We start from the raw sequence: 20,856 nt of genomic DNA on the forward strand, positions 1-20,856 counted from the left end.
CCAGTTTCTCTTTGTGAATCATACGACAGTCCAAATAGCATATGGAGCATTTCTCTGCACTAATGCATGTGTTCTAAAAAAACTAAGACCTGTGCCATCAGTATAAAATCCAACCAGCTGGTCCGAGGGAATATTTGCACACAAAAACAGAACTTGCTGGAAAAGCTGAACAGGTCTGGTAACATCTGTGGAGCTCAATCAGAGTTAACATTTTAAGTCCATTGACCCCTCCTCAGAACTGGAATATTTCATTCCTCCCGATAGCCAGTTAACACTAAGAATATTTCCTGTGCTATTTCATGTTCAGGAAACATGAGAGAAAACAGCTTCAATCATAGAATCCCTACAATGGGCAGAAAGCGCTGTTTGGCCCATTGAGTTAGCACCAACCCTTCGATAGCATCCCACCAAGACCCAACCTCCTCCACCCATAGCCCCACATGGGGTTTTTGTATGGCTTACCCATCTAATTTGCAGATTTCATGACACTATTTGGTAATTTTTGGCATGGCCAATCCACCTAACCTGCATACCTCTGGACTGCAAAAAGAAACCAGAGCACTTAGAGAAAGCTCTTATTAAAAAGAATGTGCAAACTCCACTCAGTTGGGAAGGTGTTATCAAACCCAGGTCCCTGGTGCTGTGAGGCAGCCATGCTAAACATTGTGCTACCCAATACTACCTTGCAGCATGTAACTTGTGAAAGACAACACATGTGCATCATTGTTCTCAATACCCAGATCAATCTGAAGATAAAGGCAGCTATACATTTCAGATGCTCCACCAAGTCAATTCCTGGTCAGTGACACGGTGTTATTTGAAAGGGGCATTGCTGCAACTTTCTTTGTCTGTCCTTCCCCATAATATTTCAACCTTTTTGAACTGGGTAAAATCCATATTAGAGCTGAAAATGTGTTGCTGGAAAAGCGCAGCAGCTCAGGCAGCATCCAAGGAGCAGGAGAATCGACATTTTGGGCATGAGCCCTTCTTCAGGGTTCATGCCCGAAACATCGATTCTCCTGCTCCTTGGATGCTGCCTGACCTGCTGCGCTTTTCCAGCAACACATTTTCAGCTCTGATCTCCGGCGTCTGCAGTCCTCACTTTCTCCTCTAAAATCCATATTAGAATCAAACCGTCACACAAGAACTTTCACTGCTGCACTCCTTGTTAAAATAAAGCAAAGTTGCAAGAGGAGCACAATAAACTTCACTGGGACAGTTCATGCTAACACCAAACAAAACAGCAGCACATAAACTTTCTTCACTGCTGCATTTGTAGTTAAAATGAAATAAAAGGCAGTATTCAACCTTCAGGAGCATATCAAACTACAAACTAAAATGAAACCACATAATTTGTGTAATTGTGTGTGATTTCCTGGTCAGTGCAATCTGATAACTCATCTCAAAAGCTACTCGTTGAGCTTGTTCTGAGATGCTAAGGACTTTCTTAAAGTCAGGTTGCTGCTGTGAAAGTTCCTTTTTCTAGCAAAAATGATTTAGTTTCTCAATGTAATCTCAGCTTTGCTTCAGCCTATTTGGCTTCGTGCTTTCACTGAACAATATTTGTGGGTGTACGAGGCATTTTGGCCTTTCTTCAGATCTCCCTGAAGCAGCCTTGAAATTGTACTGAAGGAAACTATTGTCAAATCAATGGGCTTTCTTGGCTTTCATTTCTAGCCCATCAGTGCAAAAGATAAAGCTGAAATAATTGCAATAGTCTTCAGCCAGAAGTGACAAGTGAATGACCCATCTCCGCCTCCTCTCGAGGTCTCAGCATCACAAGTCAGGAGTGTAATGGAATACTCATCACTTGCAGCTCTAACAACAACTCACAAAGTTTGACAACATCCAGGAAAAAGCCGCCCACTTGATTGAATTTCACCTGTACAATGTGGCTATCTATTTAGTATTATTACTCATTGAATGGCCTCACATCACATGAAAAAGGAACATCTTCCCTCACAATGGAAAACGTACCTGGGTGTGGTGGCAGCCATTTCTATCGACATTGCACACTTTCGATTTGCATTGCAAGTGGCATGGTCAGCCTCACTGTCTAGGTGACACCCTCCCAAATCTTTACCCCCTGAGCCCTGGGCATATCAAGTCATCGTGCCAGTTATCCATCAAAGGTAGGGTAGTGCTGATCGAGGTTGAAGGGCTCCCAAGAAATTGAGTGAACTGCCAGTAATTGCGAGTTAAGCACTTGGTAAAAGTTTTCCTTGTGTTCATAAAAATGACAGAAAAAGAAACAATCAGTAACTTCCTTTCACTCTCTTTCTCCCACCCTTTCTTTCACTCACTTTCATGGTCAGACATGATCACTGACAGCCATTTTTATCTGCATTGCACACTTTCTATTTGCACAGTTACTCAAACGCTGTCACTCATTTGGTCACTTACACTCACAAGGGGAAGGAGCCCTTAGCAGGCAGAGTGCAATGGTCCTCAGACGCCAGGGTGTGAAGGCGTTATTGAGCTTTGAGGACTTTCCTGCACCTTGCTGCAATCCATGGCCACCATTAACTATTTGGGAGTCCCAGTTCCTACATTTTGTCAGCTGGGGATTGCGACTCTCAGTTTGAGGAGCCTGGCCTGAAAAGGTTTTCTTATGTTATTAATGGAGTACCATCTGGAACACAGTGTAAGTATATTCTTTCGTAATGAATGTTCAATGAAGAATGCAGTAAGATATGCCCGGACCAGTATCAGGCACACCTACAAATGAGGTGCCAACCTGGTGAAGCTACAACACGAGACCATTAGCATGTCAAACAGCAAAAAATAGTCGAGAGTTGAGCCATTCCACAATGATGGATTGGAGCTAAGCTCTGTATTGCTGCCACATTGTCTCCCAAATGGTAATGGGCAATTAAACAGCTCATTCAAAGAGGAGTCTCCACAACTATTCCCATCCACAATGATGGAGAGGCCCAGCCCATCAGTGCAAAAGATAAAGCTGAAATAATTGCAATAGTCTTCAGCCAGAAGTGACAAGTGAATGATCCATCTCTGTCTCCTCTCGAGGTCCCAGTATCACAAGTCAGGAGTGTAATGGAATACTCATCACTTGCCTTTTCAGGTGCAGCTCTAACAACTCACAAAGTTTGATACCACCCAGGAAAAAGCCGTCCACTTGATTGTACAGGTGAAATTCAATGTGGCTATCTATTTAGTATTATTACTCACTGAATGACCTAACATCGCATGAAAATAGGACATCTTCCCTCACAGTGAAAAACATATCCTACCCACTCTGGGTGTGGTGGCAGCCATTTCCACCTACATTGCATACTTTTGATTTGCATTGCAAGTGGCATGGTCAGCCTCACTGTCTAGGTGACACCCTCCCAAATCTTTACCCCCTGAGCATATCAAGTCATTGTGCCAGTTATTCATCAAAGCTAAGGTAGTGCTGACTGTTAATGACCTCTTCTACCTATACTGTATTGTCATCTCCTCCTTGAATGTTCAGTTCATTCTCATAACCTCTCTTCACAATTGTCGTCCCCTCTGTTTCCCAGCACTCTGTCTTTGATCCCGACAGTTGAAATTCCCCAGCTTCCCTCCAACACAATTTCTCTCGATAACCTACCTTTGACTATTAGTGGACAGATCCCCTGGACTCACCATGGCCTACTCTGTTGACAAACTTATACAGCCAGCCCCAACTGATGACTGACCAGATCCCTGACTGATGTCTATGAAGCTCTCCAACTTACTGCGGCTCCCTGGACTAGTTGCACTTGACTCTCAAGGCTGACTGCAGTCCGCTTCTCAGACTGTAATGGTAGAGACCCCTGACCCTAATTGACCATGTTCCAACCTCTGGACTGATTTCAAAGGCTACCCTTGACTTACTTTGCTGGGACTACCTGACTGACGGGTGTCTCCCTTAACTGAAAACTACTTGTTTTGTATTTTGACAAATGGTTATTAGTTTGCTGCACACACAGTGTGCTTGCTGGGTATTTTGCTGGTATGTAGTGCAAGTATAACATTGACATTGCACATTGTGTCAAGCATCATGTCCATTCCCTTGACTGATCACTGTGAAAAACCATGACCAGCTGCACTGAAAGACAGTCAAGATCAGTAAAGACAGAAGTACTGCTGGCATTTCGACTCTGGCTGAGGACAAAACAGAAAATGACAAGGCAAAGCCGAGAGGCTGTAAATATTGAAAAAGACACAAAGTGACTGAGTGTTAAGAGAGAAAACGAGGATCCACAAGGTATACTCCCACCCCATTACATGAGATGGCCTTATGCCCCTGTGCATATATTATCCCTGCAGCAGTGTCCTGATGAAAGGTGAATTGAAGTGCACAACTATATTGTAAATGGATCAGAGCTGTGTCAAGTTGGAGGGCCTGAGGATGGTATGTGTCCAGCTAACCTCAGTGGATAGGGAGTACGCATGATCACTACCTATAGAGTGTGCTTTGAGATATTGATGACTGCTATCCAAGATGGAGGGCCAGAGTAAGTGGCAAACTGGAGTCAATAAGAAACTGCTCGACTTTCATGTAGGGAATTGATGCCGTCTAATTTCCGTCCAGCAGGTGGGAGAATGGGAAACGGCATGTAGGTGAAGCAAGTCTAACTAATCATGTCGTGCTAATACAAGTAGGCCTCTTGCTGCCCATGAGGGAGATTCTCATCGCATCCTTCAATACCCCAGCTGGAGGATGGGACTTTTTGATCTCAACATCGAAAATCTCCTTACTGCCGATCTCAACCTATTTTCTCAACTTGCTCACCACAGTCCATGTTGTTCAGTCACTGGGAAAATTCCACCCATGATGTGTTAAGAAATCACGTCCATTTGGATTATTGGGTGCTTCTTTCTCCCCTGCCTCTGTAGTTTAGCCGTTAGCTCAGGAACATGTTCCCTGGGGTGCTGTGCTCAATATTTATGTTTGTAAATGATCCTCCTCTTGTGTCCTGATATTTAGTGGAAGGTTTGTAGGTAATCTTGGAGGATTATGATGTTTAAGATTCAGTGACTGAGCTTGTTGATTAGAGGATATTGGTGTGTGGTTATTTTTTGCCTTCGCTTTTAGGATATTCATGAGAGCATGTGCATTCTCAATAATGATATGAAATTGTAGGAATTTATCCTGATTATTTGGTGTGCTTGCTAAGCTGTTTCACAATTTAAATTTTGTGACTGCTCTTTGGTGTCAGCACTATGCTTCAATTATCCCCCGTAAGAATTTGACTTATTTCACAGGCAAAAGGTCTTTGTGTCTCTATTATTTTCACTAAAATGATTGGTCATTCAGAAATAAATGGCTTGCTATGTGTTTTTCTCTATTTCATTTTTCCTTGGCATTTGTCTTGCCCTCTGGTTTTAGACAGATTTGCTAAATGTTTTATTAATTCTTTTGCCCTCAAGGATGGCTTATTCCTGGCATTGCCAGATCATCGAGAACAGTAAGTCTGTTTAGGGCTGTTTCAAAATCTAAAGCAATTTTGTAGGCACAGAAACGATCTATCAGGACACCACAGGTGTAAGTGCCACACAACAAGCCTATCATGTAGATTGTAGCCAGTATATTGATTAAAGGCTGCAAAACAACATTTTACTGCCACTTAATTTATACTGTCCCTGTCTGATTTTTGGTAGGAACAAGTAACCATGGAGTTTGGATTGTACTTGTATTGGTCCATTGACAGGAAAGATTTAAACTTGACTGGGTTGAGAAAGTAGTTACATTTTGTGTGTTGCTGGAAAGGCGCAGCATCCAAGGAGCAGGAGAATCGACGTTTCGGGCATGAGCCCTTCTTCAGGAATGAGGAAAGTGTGTCCAGCAGGCTAAGATAAAAGGTAGGGAGGAGGGACTTGGGGGAGAGGCGTTGGAAATGCGATAGGTGGAAGGAGGTCAAGGTGAGGGTGATAGGCCGGAGTGGGGTGGGGCAGAGAGGTCAGGAAGAAGATTGCAGGTTAGGAGGGCGGTGCTGAGTTCGAGGGATTTGACTGAGACCAAGTGGGGGGAGGGGAAATGAGGAAACTGGAGAAATCTGAGTTCATCCCTTGTGGTTGGAGGGTTCCTAGGAGGAAGATGAGGCATCTTTCCTCCAGACGTCTTGTTGCTATGGTCTAGCAGTGGAGGAGTCCAAGGACCTGCATGTCCTTGGTGGAATGGGAAGGGGAGTTGAAATGTTGAGCCACAGGGTGGTTGGGTTGGTTGGTCCGGGTGTTCCAGAGGTGTTCTCTGAAACGTTCCGCAAGTAGGCGGCCTGTCTCCCCAAGTTTAAGGTGCTTTTTAAAGGAAAATGTTAAAAATCACACAATATCAGGTTATTTGGAAGCACTAGCTTTCAAAGCGCTGGTTCTTCAATCACCTGATGAGGAAGCAGAGCTTCAAAAGCTAGAGCTTCCAGATAAATCTGTTGGACTATAACCTCATGTTGTGTGATTTTTAGCTTTGTCCACCCCAGTCCAACACGGCTCCTGCAAATCATTTTTAAAGGAATTCTTGTATAACCTCTATCAAAGGATAACTCTGAAGTCAAACAACATCAGCTTATAATCCAACAGGTTTATTTGAAATCACTAGCTCTTGGAGCGCTGCTGTTTCGTCAGGTCACCAGATATATGGGTTATTGATTGCCAAGGGGTGAAACATCAATTGGGGGTATGCAGGAATGTAAAATTGACTTTAAAATCAGATCTGCCACGATCTTATTGAATGTCGGAGCAGACACGGAGGGCCAAATGGCCAACTCTCATTCCTTGTTCATTGTAATCCCTTACTTCAGGAAGTCTTGTTTGAAGTAAATAAGCTTCACAGGTACAAGAATATCAAGACTTATGTATGGTCATTTCATACATCATGGGTCTGCAATATCATGAGAGCTTGCTTCTGGCAAAAATTTCAAAATCTTGTACCACTTAAATTTTGGCTTTGGATGTAACAACTTCATTTGGTGATTTTCTTTACTGCTGAAGATGATGACTGACGATCTCAGAACATTTTCACCTGTTGCTAACATGATTTGAGAATAGATTATTCTGTTCTCACAGCAAGGATTGTTCTGGTCTAAAATAGCTGTATGTCTGAAGAGGTCATCTTTCAATTGCCCAAACAGTCAGGAGTCGGCTAGATGTACTCATGCAGTCACATACTGATCAGTGGTCTTCCTCTCCCTTGAGCTCTGATGTTAAACAAATACCATTCATAAGTAACATTGATATGAGCTCAGTATGTGTTTTCAGAGTCTGCAAAAATTCTGCTGTCTGGAATTTCTGCTTCCCAGTGGAACTTAGATTACAAAAGCTTGTAGCATTCTTATCTCAGCACAAGTAGCAGGATTGCAGCTCTAGTATGTTCAGGTTTGTTTTGAACTAATTCTGTTGCTGTTTCACGGTTTTACCACTGACAGAAAAAAAATTCAATTCTGTCTCCTTCAATACCACAGCATTGGGAGTGAAAAGCACACAGCCATTAGTCGCACCCAGGAATTCAAAGTTGCTGACTGTTTTCATTTTACATTCTTGCTGTTTCTTCTAGAAACTGGATCTCTTTCTGCTGTGAAAATCCATGCATTTTCAGTTGCACTTTTCCTGACACCATGTTTCAAGTGATTTTTGCTTAGGGGCTCCAACAGACAGCAAACAAGGGCACTCAAAGCAGAGATGGAGTGACACGACTATGGCAAGCCAACAAGTTCATTAAGTACAGTTGTGTTTGTTCTGATACTGTCTGTCCACCCCATCTCCTAGCTTACATAGAAATGAGTTAAGCCAAACTTAATTTATAGTCATAATGCAATTTGTTTTCCAAATGATTTAATTAAACTGATTTTCCCACAGCTGGTGAATAAATTACATGGCGTGCACAAGCTTTCTCTGCATCTGTATTTAATGGTTTTGTATGATTTTTATCCTACTCCATCTTGTCAGTAGAGCAAACAATGTGTCAAAATGTTTTCCCATGTGGTGTTCTGGTTATTACATTATTAAAGGTATGTTATTTGAATTTGCCTTTGACAAGAGTTGTTTTTGTTTCAACAGTGGAAGAAAGGAGTGAGTGGTTCTTACAAAGGCACAGGTTATGCAATATCAAATTAAAGACCTATTGTACAACTATACCATCTTATTGGATGACAGAAATAATATTTACATTTTAGAAAATAGCCCTTGTCCTCCAATATAATATGTGCACCAGAACATTTGGATTTCAGAGTTCAAGATTATTTCTTAATCTATGATAAATTGACTGATTTTAGTCAGGCTGGAACTGCATATATTTTCAATGGCTTTATTACTGTTTTTGGTTGATGGAGAGTTTGAATTAGCTAGGCTGTCTCGTTTTGAAAGACCATCATATGACATAGGAGCCATTTAGCCCATCAGCTCACCTCAAATCTTCACCTTCTTATTGTTCAGTCTTGAACCTGCCAGTTATCCAGCAGCATCTTTTCCAACAAAGTTTGTGACTGCCTTTGAATGTGATTATGGCCGATCTGATATTCCTTAACTACATACTCTGGTCTTTTCCTTGTAACCCTCAATTCCCATACTGATTAAAAATCTCTGCCTTGAATATTCTTACTGTGGCAAACACAATAATCCTCTGAGAAAAAGAATTCCACAGATTCACTGCAAGCAATAAATGCTAATGGCGGCTCTGATGAAGAGTCATGTAGACTGGAAATGTTAGCTTGCTCTCTCTCCATGGATGCTGCCATACCTGCTGTGACCTCCAGCATTTGTTTTTTCCAGTACAGATTCCAGCATCTGCAGTAACATGCTCCTCTGCAGGTTCACTACCATGTGAGTGGAGAAATTCCTCATCTCTGCCTTCAATGTATAGCTCCTTATTCTGAGATTATGCCCTCTAATCTCCGACTGTCCCAGAAAAGGAAACAATTTGCCACATCTCCGTTGTCAAGTACTCTAAGAATCTTGTATATTTCAATAAGGTCACTCCTCATTCTTCAATATTCCAATGGGCTACCCCATAATCTTTAATACTAAGTTCTTGCATGTGTTCATTGGATCAGATTGAGCTGAGTAGTTGAATCTATTCTCTGGGTCCCATCCTCTTGGCTACTGTCTCATATCATTTATGAAGAATGAGACTAGAGATTTATAGCACAAGTCTTTTGGGGGGGGGAGGGGGGAAGAGTATGTTTTTAAAGGATAAATAGAGGTATAACTGTATGAATGAACACAAAGTAATGTTGATGATGTTACGATCAGCCTAACAGGAGATCCAGAAAGCTCCCTACAAAGATGCTTTCGAGTAAGTATCATACCTGGAGATGATGCCATTGATATGAGTTGTACTGTCCTTGCTTGTGTTGCATTTTGTTCTGCAGATATTTTTAATCAACTTGTTTAGAAGTGTTACGACACACCTCTGGAGCATGTGGGGCTCAAAGCCTTTTGAACTGAATATTGTCTCGAGTCAAATCTTCCCCTGCCTACTATTCAGAATGAAACTGTGAGTCATCTGGCAGCATCTTTTCCAACAAAGTCCATGACTGCCAGTCCTGACAATGCTGGAAGTTAGCCCTTCTAAGTCATTTTGTCTCAAATTTTCTGCACCTGAAGAGTCATTTGTAGGATAAAGCCTCCAGAGAAAGCTCAAAGTATTTAATGTTTTAGTGTCTTGCTGGTTACAAAACAAAACAACACTGTTATTTTCTTAAATAGTTTTGCCAATAAAGGAAGAAACTGCAGCCAATAAACCCGATCATTAACAACTTAATCATGCTCTGACTACACTGCAATTAAAATAGCCTTTCAAGGCTTTACAACAGTACCAGTAAAATAGTATGAAAAGTGTCTCGAGCAATGAAATACATGGGGAACAATGCAGAGTTTTACATGTAAAATTATTCACAAAGCATCTTAACAAATAAATCAATGTGTAACTGGATGAAGGTATGAAATAATGAAAATATTCAGTCAGTCAGACAGCAGCTGAAGACTTAGAAACAGATAGGCGTAATGGGTCCAGGCACTGCCCTTTGTCCAACACTGTAAAAATTTAGATGAACTGGTGTTCCAGCAAGCACAGCGGTAGTGGAAGGCAGGAGAGGTTAATGGATGCAAGATATGATACTGCAAAGGCAAAGGGAGTAGCTTTGGAACAAATAAAGAATCAATGTCACTGGCTGACTCTCTAAAGGCCATAACAGGTGAACAGCTGAAAATCAGCCCCTTCTCAGTTCATTTAGAGGGCACTTTCACATAGATTGCAGCAGCAATAAAAATATTTATCTTCCGTAAAGTGAATTATATTCCGCCTTTGCAAGTCCAGCAACATGCTGAACTATCGATGACTATCAAAAAGGTTCCTGGTCCCATTTTTGGTCCTGCTCTGTCCATTTAAGTTAACCGCTTGCTGACTACTTGGCCTGACTACCTGCTTCCCTAAAGTACTTTTCAGACTCAACTTCTGTTTATTGCTGATTGTGAGCTGTCAGTTTCCTTTGCCCATTAATATCTGTGCAACTTGAGATTGTAAGAATCCATTCTTCAGGACACACAGAAGGCACATTCCCATGAGAAGTATCAGTTGACAATTATTTGCATTAATGAGCATGATGAATTTAAATATTCTGTTTGACAAATTAGAAGGAAAGTCACTAGACATCTCTGGATTTGATAGGGGTCTATGGAATGTCACAACACAATCAGTCTCAGTTTTCTTATGCAAATTTGACCAATTAGAAACTGTTCTCTGCAATGGCTCAGAAATGTCCATGATCTTAAGTAAATGAAGACTATAATAATTTTTTTTCAATTTGTTATTATCATAATCACCATTTTTAATATTCATATTCAAAGCAAATTTGCATTGCTGCTGATTACTCATAATGCGTTGAGTTTATGCAAGGGACTGTATTAAACTAAAATCTAACAATGTCATGAAATACAAGGATAATATGCACCCTGAAGAAGGTAGATTTTTTTATTTGCAGGAATGCCCCAAGATTGAAGAATGAAGTAATTACCTTAAATTATATTCTACCCATGTGCAGCAAAGAATCAGTTGCTTTGTTTTAAAATAAATTACTGAGAATGGTAATTTACATACTTATTTTTCGTTGACAGAATGAATAAAAATGGATTTTCAGAGCTCAATTCTGTCCCCTTGAATAATGATAAAATTCTGCTTACCACATCTGCTTTGAGCAGACCCATTTGTTTTATGGTCCCCATCTCTTGCAAATATGGCTTTCAGATTAAAAACCAATTCTAAAATAGCAAGTGCATTCAAGCTATGGAGGGCAAATGAATTCATCTTTAAATAGAGCTGGCAATTCTTTCAAATATGATTATGATTTAAATTACCATTGTCTTATTGGACTTTTATCATGGTAATCAAATTTCAGTCTATCTGCAGGCATTTACCAAGCACAGGCAAGAATGTGCACACTATTAAATTTTTTCAATTCTGTCATAGCAATAATGCATATTGTCTGTTATCATGTCTTAATGTAATTTATTTTACAGGGCTGGCCGTAAAACACTGAAAAGAAGGATATTGTTGAATGAGCTTTAACACAAAAGCAAAGTAAAAGGATAACTAAATGTTTACTTCAATTTGGGATATTCTAAGAAAAGGTGGTTGAAGGTGCTTGAGCTCCTCAGAATGAAATATAGCTAGTGTCTTTCTCCACCTCAGATCTGCGACAAGGAATGGCATTATTATGTCGTTAATGTTGAGTTTCCTGTGGTGACGTTGTACGTGGATGGAGTCACTTACGACCCATACCTAGTGACGGATGATTGGCCAATCCACCCATCACACATTGACATGCAGCTCACTGTTGGAGCCTGTTGGCAAGGTAAGATTTTCAATTAGTGGGGAAGATGGATAAAATTTGGGTTGAATTTTGATTATATTCCAAGTTAGCAAGAATTGAATAGTGTCACAGGGTTTGTACCAAGCTTAAATCACAGATGTGGTTTATACAATGATTAAGCTGAAAATGTGTTGCTGGTTAAAGCACAGCAGGTCAGGCAGCATCCAAGGAACAGGAAATTCGACGTTTCGGGCCAGAGCCCTTCATCAGGAATGAGGAGAGGGTGCCAGGCAGGCTAAGATAAAAGGTAGGGAGGAGGGACTTGGGGGAGGGGCGATGGAGATGTGATAGGTGGAAGGAGGTCAAGGTGAGGGTGATAGGCCGGAGTGGGGTGGGGGTGGAGAGGTCAGGAAGAAGATTGCAGGTTAGGAGTGCGGTGCTGAGTTCAAGGGAATTGACTGAGACAAGGTGGGGGGAGGGGAAATGAGGAAGCTGGAGAAATCTGAGTTCATCCCTTGTGGTTGGAGGGTTCCCAGGCGGAAGATGAGGCGTCTTCCTCCAACCGTCGTGTTGTTATGTTCTGGCGATGGAGGAGTCCAAGGACCTGCATGTCTTCGGTGGAGTGGGAGGGAGAGTTAAAGTGTTGAGCCACGGGGTGGTTGGATTGGTTGGTCCGGGCATCCCAGCGGTGTTCCCTGAAGCGTTGCGCAAGTAGGCGGCCCGTCTCCCCAATATAGAGGAGGCCACATCGGGTGCAGCGGATGCAATAGATGATGTGTGTGGAGGTGCAGGTGAATTTGTGGCGGATATGGAAGGATCCCTTGGGGCCTTGCAGAGAGGTAAGGGAGGAGGTGTGGGCGCAAGTTTTGCATTTCCTGCGGTTGCAGGGGAAGGTGCCGGGAGTGGAGGTTGGGTTGGTGGGGGGTGTGGACCTGACGAGGGAGTCATGAAGGGAGTGGTCTTTGCGGAACGCTGATAGGGGAGGGGAGGGAAATATATCCCTGGTGATGGGGTCCGTTTGGAGTTAGCGGAAATGACGGCGGATGATGTGCTGTATACGGAGGTTGGTGGGGTGGTATGTGAGAACCAGTGGGGTTCTGTCTTGGTGGTGGTTGGAGGAGCGGGGCTCAAGGGCGGAGGAGCGGGAAGTGGAGGAGATGCGGTGGAGGGCATCGTCGATCACGTCTGGGGGGAATCTGCGATCCTTGAAGAAGGAGGCCATCTGGGCTGTACGGTATTGGAACTGGTCCTCCTGGGAGCAGATGCAGCGGAGACGAAGGAATTGGGAATATGGGATGGAGTTTTTACAGGGGGCAGGGTGGGAGGAGGTGTAGTCCAGGTAGCTGTGGGAGTCAGTCAGTTTATAGTAGATGTCTGTGTTGAGTCGGTTGCCCGAGATAGAAATGGAAAGGTCTAGGAAGGGGAGGGAGGAGTCTGAGACAGTCCAGGTGAATTTGAGGTCGGGATGGAAGGTGTTGGTAAATTTGATGAACTGTTCGACCTCCTCGTGGGAGCATGAGGCAGCGCCGATACAGTCATCGATGTAGCGGAGGAAAAGGTGGGGGGTGGTGCCAGTGTAGTTGCGGAAGATGGACTGTTCCACATATCCTACAAAGAGACAGGCATAGCTGGGGTCCATGCGGGTGCCCATGGCAACTCCTTTAGTTTGGAGGAAGTGGGAGGATTGGAAAGAGAAGTTGTTCAGGGTGAGGTCCAGTTCAGTCAGTTGAAGGAGGGTGTCAGTGGAAGGGTACTGGTTGGTGCGGTGGGAAAGGAAGAAGCGGAGGGCTTTGTGTCCTTCATGATGGGGGATGGAGGTGTACAGGGACTGGATGTCCATCGTGAAGATAAGGCGTTGGGGACCGGGGAAGCGAAAATCATGGAGGAGGTGGAGGGCGTGGGTTTCTGAGACAGTCCAGGTGAATTTGAGGTCGGGATGGAAGATGTTGGTAAAGTTGATGAACTGTTCGACCTCCTCGTGGGAGCACGAGGCAGCGCCGATACAGTCATCGATGTAGCGGAGGAAAAGGTGGGGGGTGGTGCCAGTGTAGTTGTGGAAGACGATTAAGGTTATTCCTTTAGAGATGTCCTGGTTACATAGACTTATAGTGTAATAAAAGTCCAACTCTTCATTTGTGAGATTGACATTCAATCTATATAGATCAGAAATGGCTGGGTGAAACAAGTGGAGTATATCAAGCTGTTGATCAAGTTTCCACTAATGGTATTAAAAATATATATAGCTTCAATAATGTGTGTATATGACTATGACAATTAATTATTTTGAGTTCTCTCATTTTTTTTTCAATGAAATCTGAGTGGCTCTGGCAAGATCATCATTTGTTGCCCATAACTCATTGGTGTTGTATTTACCAATTTTATATAGATGTTTATCATTTGTTTTTAAATTCCTTTTTATTTAGTGTACTAATTTGGGATCACAAAGTGATCCATCTTCTATGTAGTGCATTAGATGATCAAGAAAAACCATTAATGTTTACCTCACTAAGGCCTTGTCTAAAATATTATGTCTTATGAATCATTAATACATTTTGGAGGATTGTTACATGTTTCTACTCTGCCTGATTTGTGGAGTATTGTTGAATAGATGATCTACTAAACCAAGTGCAAAGCAAACCCCAGGCCATAGTAATATTATGACTCATTATTATGTTTATTAAAATGATCATGTTAGATTTTACAAGTTGTAGAATTGGCATGTTTTGGATCAGATTGATTGAAGATTTATTAAATGTGCAAAAACTTTGTGTTTTCTTATTTACACTTCAACTACTTGGTTGAATGAAAAATTTAAATGAGACAATGTGTTGCCATAGTAGCAGCAGTTAATTAGCATTGGTAATTATTTCTAATAGCTGTTGTGCTTTCAAGCCACCTCTGCAGGCCCGGGTGTCCCTGGAGAAGGAGCACACAGCATCTACCAACACCCTCCAGGCTTTCAGAAAGAGGTGGGCACCGTGGGGTGTGGAGTGTTTTGTTTCCCCCTTTGATTCCATCTTGATTTAGTCCCTGCCCTCCCCTCCACCTTTTTTGATCACTCAGCATTGCCCTTTGAGAAAGGCACTGCTTGTCACTGGCCACTCAGGTGTTTCCTTTCTTCCTGGTGGTGGAATATAAATAAAGGATTCTGCACTTATTATTCTTCACTGTGGCCTACACCTGCACACACACGAAGAAAGAAATAAAAAATAAAGACACCTCTGTTAACAGAAACCTGCAAGATTCCCTCCACTGTGGAAACAGGCCCTTAAGCTCAACAAGTCCATGCCAACCCTCCAAAGAGTAACCCACCCCCTGACTCATGCACCTAACACTATGGGCAATTCACCTGACAAGTACATCTTTTGGAATGTGGGAGGAAACCAGAGCACTCGGAGAAAACCCGCACAGACACTATGAGGCAGCAGTGCTAACCAGTGAGTCACCATATCGCCCTTGTTGTGTAACGTTGTGCCCATTTATAGCTGTAGGTTTAGAGGCTGATATCGCAGAATTGCTACATTTACCCCTCATTGTATAATGAGATGATGAAATATAGTACAAGAGATTGGGTGCTAGAATGCAATAAGAGAGTTCTCTTTGGTTGCTGAGATTACTGCAAATTGGGTAAGTACACTCTGGCTCATATCAAGCAAAGACTTACCATTGGGCCTGAAGTGTCAAATGAAAATAGTATCTGTGGCAAAAACCACATACAACACTGTGGCAGGAGGAAAAGAAATAAAATATTGTAGAATAAAAAGCCATTAAAGCATATTTATGTCCAAGTAAGTTGAACAATAACAGTTGAAAATTCTTGCAAAGGCTCTAAAATGTCTTGTAGGTTGAATGACACAGTAGCTCAGTGGTTAGCACAGCTGTCTTATAGCACGAGGGACTCAAGTTCAATCCCAGTCTTTGGCAACTAGCTGTGAGGAGTTTGCACATTCTCCCCATGTCTGTGCAGGTTTCCTCCAGGTTCAACTGTTTTCTTTCATAGTCCAAAGATGTGTTGGTTTAGGTAGAATTGCTATGCTAAATTGCCCACAGTGTCCAGGGATGTGCAAGCTCGATGGGTTATCCATGGGGAAATGTGGGGTTATAGGGTATGAGTGTGGGTCTGGATGGGATGCTCTTTAGAGGGTTTGTGTGGACTTGATGGGCAGAGTGGCCTGCTTCCACGCTGGAGGGATTCTATGAAGATTCTAAGTCGGTCCATTCAATTTTCCTAAATAGTCTCCCATACCGTTGAAGAGTGTAAAGTCACTCGTGGAAGTAATTGTCCGTGTGCTTTGGCATTTCAGTGGATGCCTAGAAGCTCCAACAGTTATCCTCTGTATTCTCAGATTCAGGAGGCTTAAAATGAAAAATCTGTAAGGGTTCATATTCAGACAGCTCCTCATGCAAAGTCTATGTCTGTTTTCCTTTGGCATGAGGACAAAACTGTGCTTGGCTGTGATGAGCCTTCTCTGCTTCAAATATTTAACGATTGACTGACAAAGTAACTCTCCTGCTTGCACATGAAGAATGATTTACCTGGGGAAGGAATAGAAACCCTTGTGGAACTGTAATTCAATGAGAAAATAGAAAAAAAGGTGTTGTTAAGACTTGCCTTCTACACAAAAGACTAAAGATGTCTGCATCCAAAAAGACACAGTAGTGGATTGAACATAATTTAGGAAGGGTGTCAATTTTTTATCTCAAAAAGCTGGTAAGAAATCACAGTCTCACTAACTTGTTCACAGTAGCATTTTGTACAGCACCATTGCAGTTGAATAAACAGTATGAAAGTGACAAACAAAAACAGAAATTGCTGGACAAACTCAGCAGGTGAGGCAGTATCTGTGGAGAGAAATCAGAGTTAACATTTCAGATCGAGTTCTGAAAGAGGGCCAAAGTGTTAACTCTGATTTCTCTCCACCGCTGCCTCCTGACCTGCTGAGCTTTTTCCAGCAATTTCTGCCTTTGTTTCTGTTTTCCAGCATTCGCAGTTTGTTTTTATTTAGAGGATAAAAGTGATTATGTCAGTATTCTCTACACACACACACACACACACACACATCCCTGCTGCCTATTTTTCTGGGATAATTATTGATTGGTTGCTAATTTTAAAAATGTCTGACATAAGCAATAATATTGAATTCACAATCAGAACCAGTACACTGAAGAGTCAATTAGGACTTTTCCAAATAATGAGACATCTGTTTTGTTGCTCTACTAATGTCACAAATCACAAACACTATTAAATGCTCTAAGTTGAAAACTTTTCCATTAGATGTTAGAGCATTTATTAGAGGAGACTGATCAACTGTAGGGTATGAATTCCATAACTGCCAAACTCACCAATTCAATCAGTTTCCTGTCTGCAGACATCTATTTGATTGCTATGGTCTGCTAGTGGGCAATCACAGCATGGTAAAATTTCTTGCAAACAGCTATGGGTGAATGCAATGTATTTAGCAATTTGAGATCTGATATTCTGTTTCAATTACCTAGCCACATATCTGTTTCAAATAAAGATGTACATTTTATTAAATCTATTACTAATGTCAGCTAACATTTTACTTGCACAACAAAACCTCCAACAACCTCTAACTGACTCTGATCATGTTAAACATCTGGCACAGTAAACTTTATTTAAAAAGAGATTCTGCTATGCAAATATTTCATAAAATACCAAGATAGAATTCGCAGTTTTATGAATATTTTTGAGTTCCCTACATATAGACGACAGATGTGCGTACACACACACACACACACACAGCGAAAGAGAGAAAATGTGCAGAGAGAGGAGAGAGAAACACAAAAGTTGAGGGATAGCAGGCAGAAATCCACTCACAAACATATGACTTATTAGATTTATGCAATGTGAACAAGCTGTTCCATGTCTTACTGCTATTATTTCACTAGATTCCTTCAGAGTGCTTCACAAGGAGATAGTGAACAGGAAAGAGTCTAGAAAATCAGTTTCTGATTGTCCACAAAAGGATTGGGAGATGCACTTAACCTGGACTTAAAGAAATAGAAGAAGTGAGGTACAAGGCTGAGGAAGTGAACTTAGATACAGTGGAGTGATACGATACAAGGATTTGCCATGATTTCAAAATACTTATGCACAAAATACATCATAACTGACTTTTGCTTAGTGTGCTAGGTAACATGATGTGGAGGTACTGGTGTTGGACTGTGGTGGACAAAGTCAGAGGTCCAATAGGTTTATTTGAGATTACAAGCTTTTGGAGTGCTGCTCCTTCATCAGGCAAAATGGAGGGAAGCACACAGAATATTTAGGAATAAATTACTGAGATGCTGGAATCTGGGCTGAAAACAACAAATGCTGAGCTCATAGCAGGTCAGATGGCATCCATGGAGAGAGCAGCTAACATTTCAAGTTTAGATGACTCTTCATCAGAGCTGCAGCATTGATTGAACAAATTGTAGGATCAAGTTACTGCAGATGCTGGAATCTGTACTGAAAACAATAAATGCTGGAGATCATAGCAGGTCAAATAGCAGCCATAGAGACAGAGCAAGCTAAAGTTTAAAATCTGGATGACTTTTCATCAGTTCTTTATAGAATTTATATGCAGAGAGATTTAGATTCTCTGCAATGCCCTTCAGCCCAAACCACCCCTCTGAAGAGAAACCCACCCAAACCCCTACCCTATATTTACCCCTGACTAACACTACAGGCAATTTAGCATGGCCAATTCACTTGACCTGCACATTTTTTGGATTATGGGAGGAAACACAGGGAGAATGTGCAAACTCCACATAGACAGGTGGGAATTGAACTCAGGACCCTGATGCTGTGAGGCAGCAGTGCTAACCACTGAGCGACTGTGCCATCATTGCAATGTAATTATAGGTAATTAAGAGTGTCATAAGATAGTACAAATGATGTGAGTGGAGCATAGACAGGCTGAATAACAAGTCTTTGCAAGTGCTCAAAAGTGTCAGATGATGAGAGTAAAGTATCAACAGTTGAATAAAAAGTGAAAGGATGACCTATGATTTGATTAATTAAGGCAGAGAGAATGAAAAATAGAAAATAAGATATTTCTAGAGACAAACCAAATGGCTGGAATAAAATGATAGGTAGAAGAGTGACATGACGAGGGTCTCACCAAAGTATCAAGCAATCCAAAACTGTACAAACTAATTGAGGTCGAGAGATCATAACAGTTATGGTGACGGTTTCAAAACAGCACAGAAATGAAGATTTTACAGACACAGAACCATGTGTTGGCGATACATGTATCGCTGAAAATGTGTTGCTGGAAAAGCTCAGCAAGTCAGGCAGCATCCAAGGAGCACGAAAATCGACATTTCGGGCATGAGCCCTTCTTCAGGAAATCCGTCATGTATTGCGTCATGAACACAAGATCATGGTTGAGGCAGTCTTCATGGGTACGGAACTTGGCTATCAGCTTCTGCTGGTCAATTCTGCATTGCTTTGTATCTCGAAGGCCATCTTGGAGGATGCTTATCTAACTCAGATGCAATTGTTGCACAGTGTCCTTTCGTCCGTAGTCGTAGCGTCTGCACGGCCTCGCTAATGCACCATGCCTCGGAGCATTCTTGCCTGCAGCATGTGAGGTAGACAACATTGGTCAAGTCAATGAGTGCCTGCTGTGTACATGGTGAGTGGTGTTCCCATGAGTGATGGTAGTATCCATGTCAATGACCTGGCAGTGGTTGCCATGGTTGGGTTGTATGGTGTTCTGGTCGTTGTTTTCATGAAAGCTGGATGATTTGCAATGAGCAATGGTTTGTTTGAGGTTTGGCGGTTGTTTGAAGGTGAGAAATGGAGGCTTAGGGAAGGCCCTGGTGAGATGCTCATTGTCAATGATGACATTTTGAACGCTGCAAAGAACATGACATAGCTTCTCCACTCTGGGGAAGTACAGGACGATAAAGGGTGCACTTCAGTACCTCACTCTACTACAAGGCTACGACCTTCAAGGAGAAACTGATAGTCAAGCTACATACAATGGGCTCAACCGTGATCTTGGGTTCATTAGATTAGATTACTTACAGTGTGGAAACAGGCCCTTCGGCCCAACAAGTCCACACCGACCCGCGGAAGCGCTACCCACCCATACCCCTATATTTACCCCTTACCTAACACTACGGGCAATTTAGCATGGCCAATTCACCTGACCCGCACATCTTTGGACTGTGGGAGGAAACCGGAGCACCCGGAGAAAACCCACGCAGACACGGGGAGAACGTGCAAACTCCACACAGTCAGTCGCCTGAGTCGGGAATTGAACCCAGGTCTCTGGCGCTGTGAGGCAGCAGTGCTAACCACTGTGCCACCGTGCCGCCCAAATGTCGCGGTACATGTAACCCCACCACACTGTTCTGTGTTTGTAAAAATTTTCCTTACTGTTTTGTTTTTTCACCATCACTTCGATAACTTATGGTCTCGCTATCTCAATTGGTTTGTACAGTTTTGGATTACTTGCTATTTTGGTAAGATCCTCATCATGTGACTCTTACACCTATCATGTTATTCCAGCCTTTGTCTGTAGCACCATCTTATTTTTTATTATTGATAATTATCTCTCTGCCTTAATTAATCACATCCTAGCTCATCCCTTCAGTCAATTTGCTATTCAACTATTGACACTTTACCACACATTTGATCTCCTGCAAAGACTTGTTATTCAGCCTGTCTACTCATGCCATTTGTATGATCCTTTGGCACTCCGAATTACCTAGAAATTTCTTGCAATGATCCCTCTGCATGTAAACTCTGTGCCTCCACTTCACCTGACAAAGGAGTAATGCTCTGAAAGCTTGTGATTTCAAATAAACCTGTTGAACTACAGAGGTAAATTCTTGCAGATGCTGAAATCTACTGAAAACAACAAATGCTGGAGATCACAGCGGGTCAGACAGCATTCATGGAGAGAGAGCAAGTTAACGTTTTGAGTCCAGATGACTCTTCATCAGAGCTGAAATGAAGTGTGGAGGGGGCAGCAGTTATGGGACTTATGGGGGGGGGGGATGTGGGGGTGGGGGTAGTGGGTGTAGGTTGTTTTGGAGAAAAGGTGTTGATAGATAGTTCAGATTCAGC

The 20,856-nt window shown here is 42.2% G+C and overlaps 1 protein-coding gene across 1 annotated transcript in view; it reads left to right on the plus strand.

The window, feature by feature from the left end:
* clstn2a (calsyntenin 2a) overlaps positions 1–20,856 on the plus strand; it is a 317,315-nt gene that overhangs the window by 229,600 nt on the left and 66,859 nt on the right. Inside the window, exon 9 of the mRNA XM_060833929.1 lies at positions 11,651–11,813. Within this exon, the coding sequence (XP_060689912.1) occupies positions 11,651–11,813 (163 nt within the window). The remainder of the gene's footprint in view (positions 1–11,650; positions 11,814–20,856) is intronic.

This window comes from Hemiscyllium ocellatum, chromosome 13 (genome assembly GCF_020745735.1).
Source record: "Hemiscyllium ocellatum isolate sHemOce1 chromosome 13, sHemOce1.pat.X.cur, whole genome shotgun sequence".
Lineage (NCBI taxonomy): Eukaryota > Metazoa > Chordata > Chondrichthyes > Orectolobiformes > Hemiscylliidae > Hemiscyllium > Hemiscyllium ocellatum.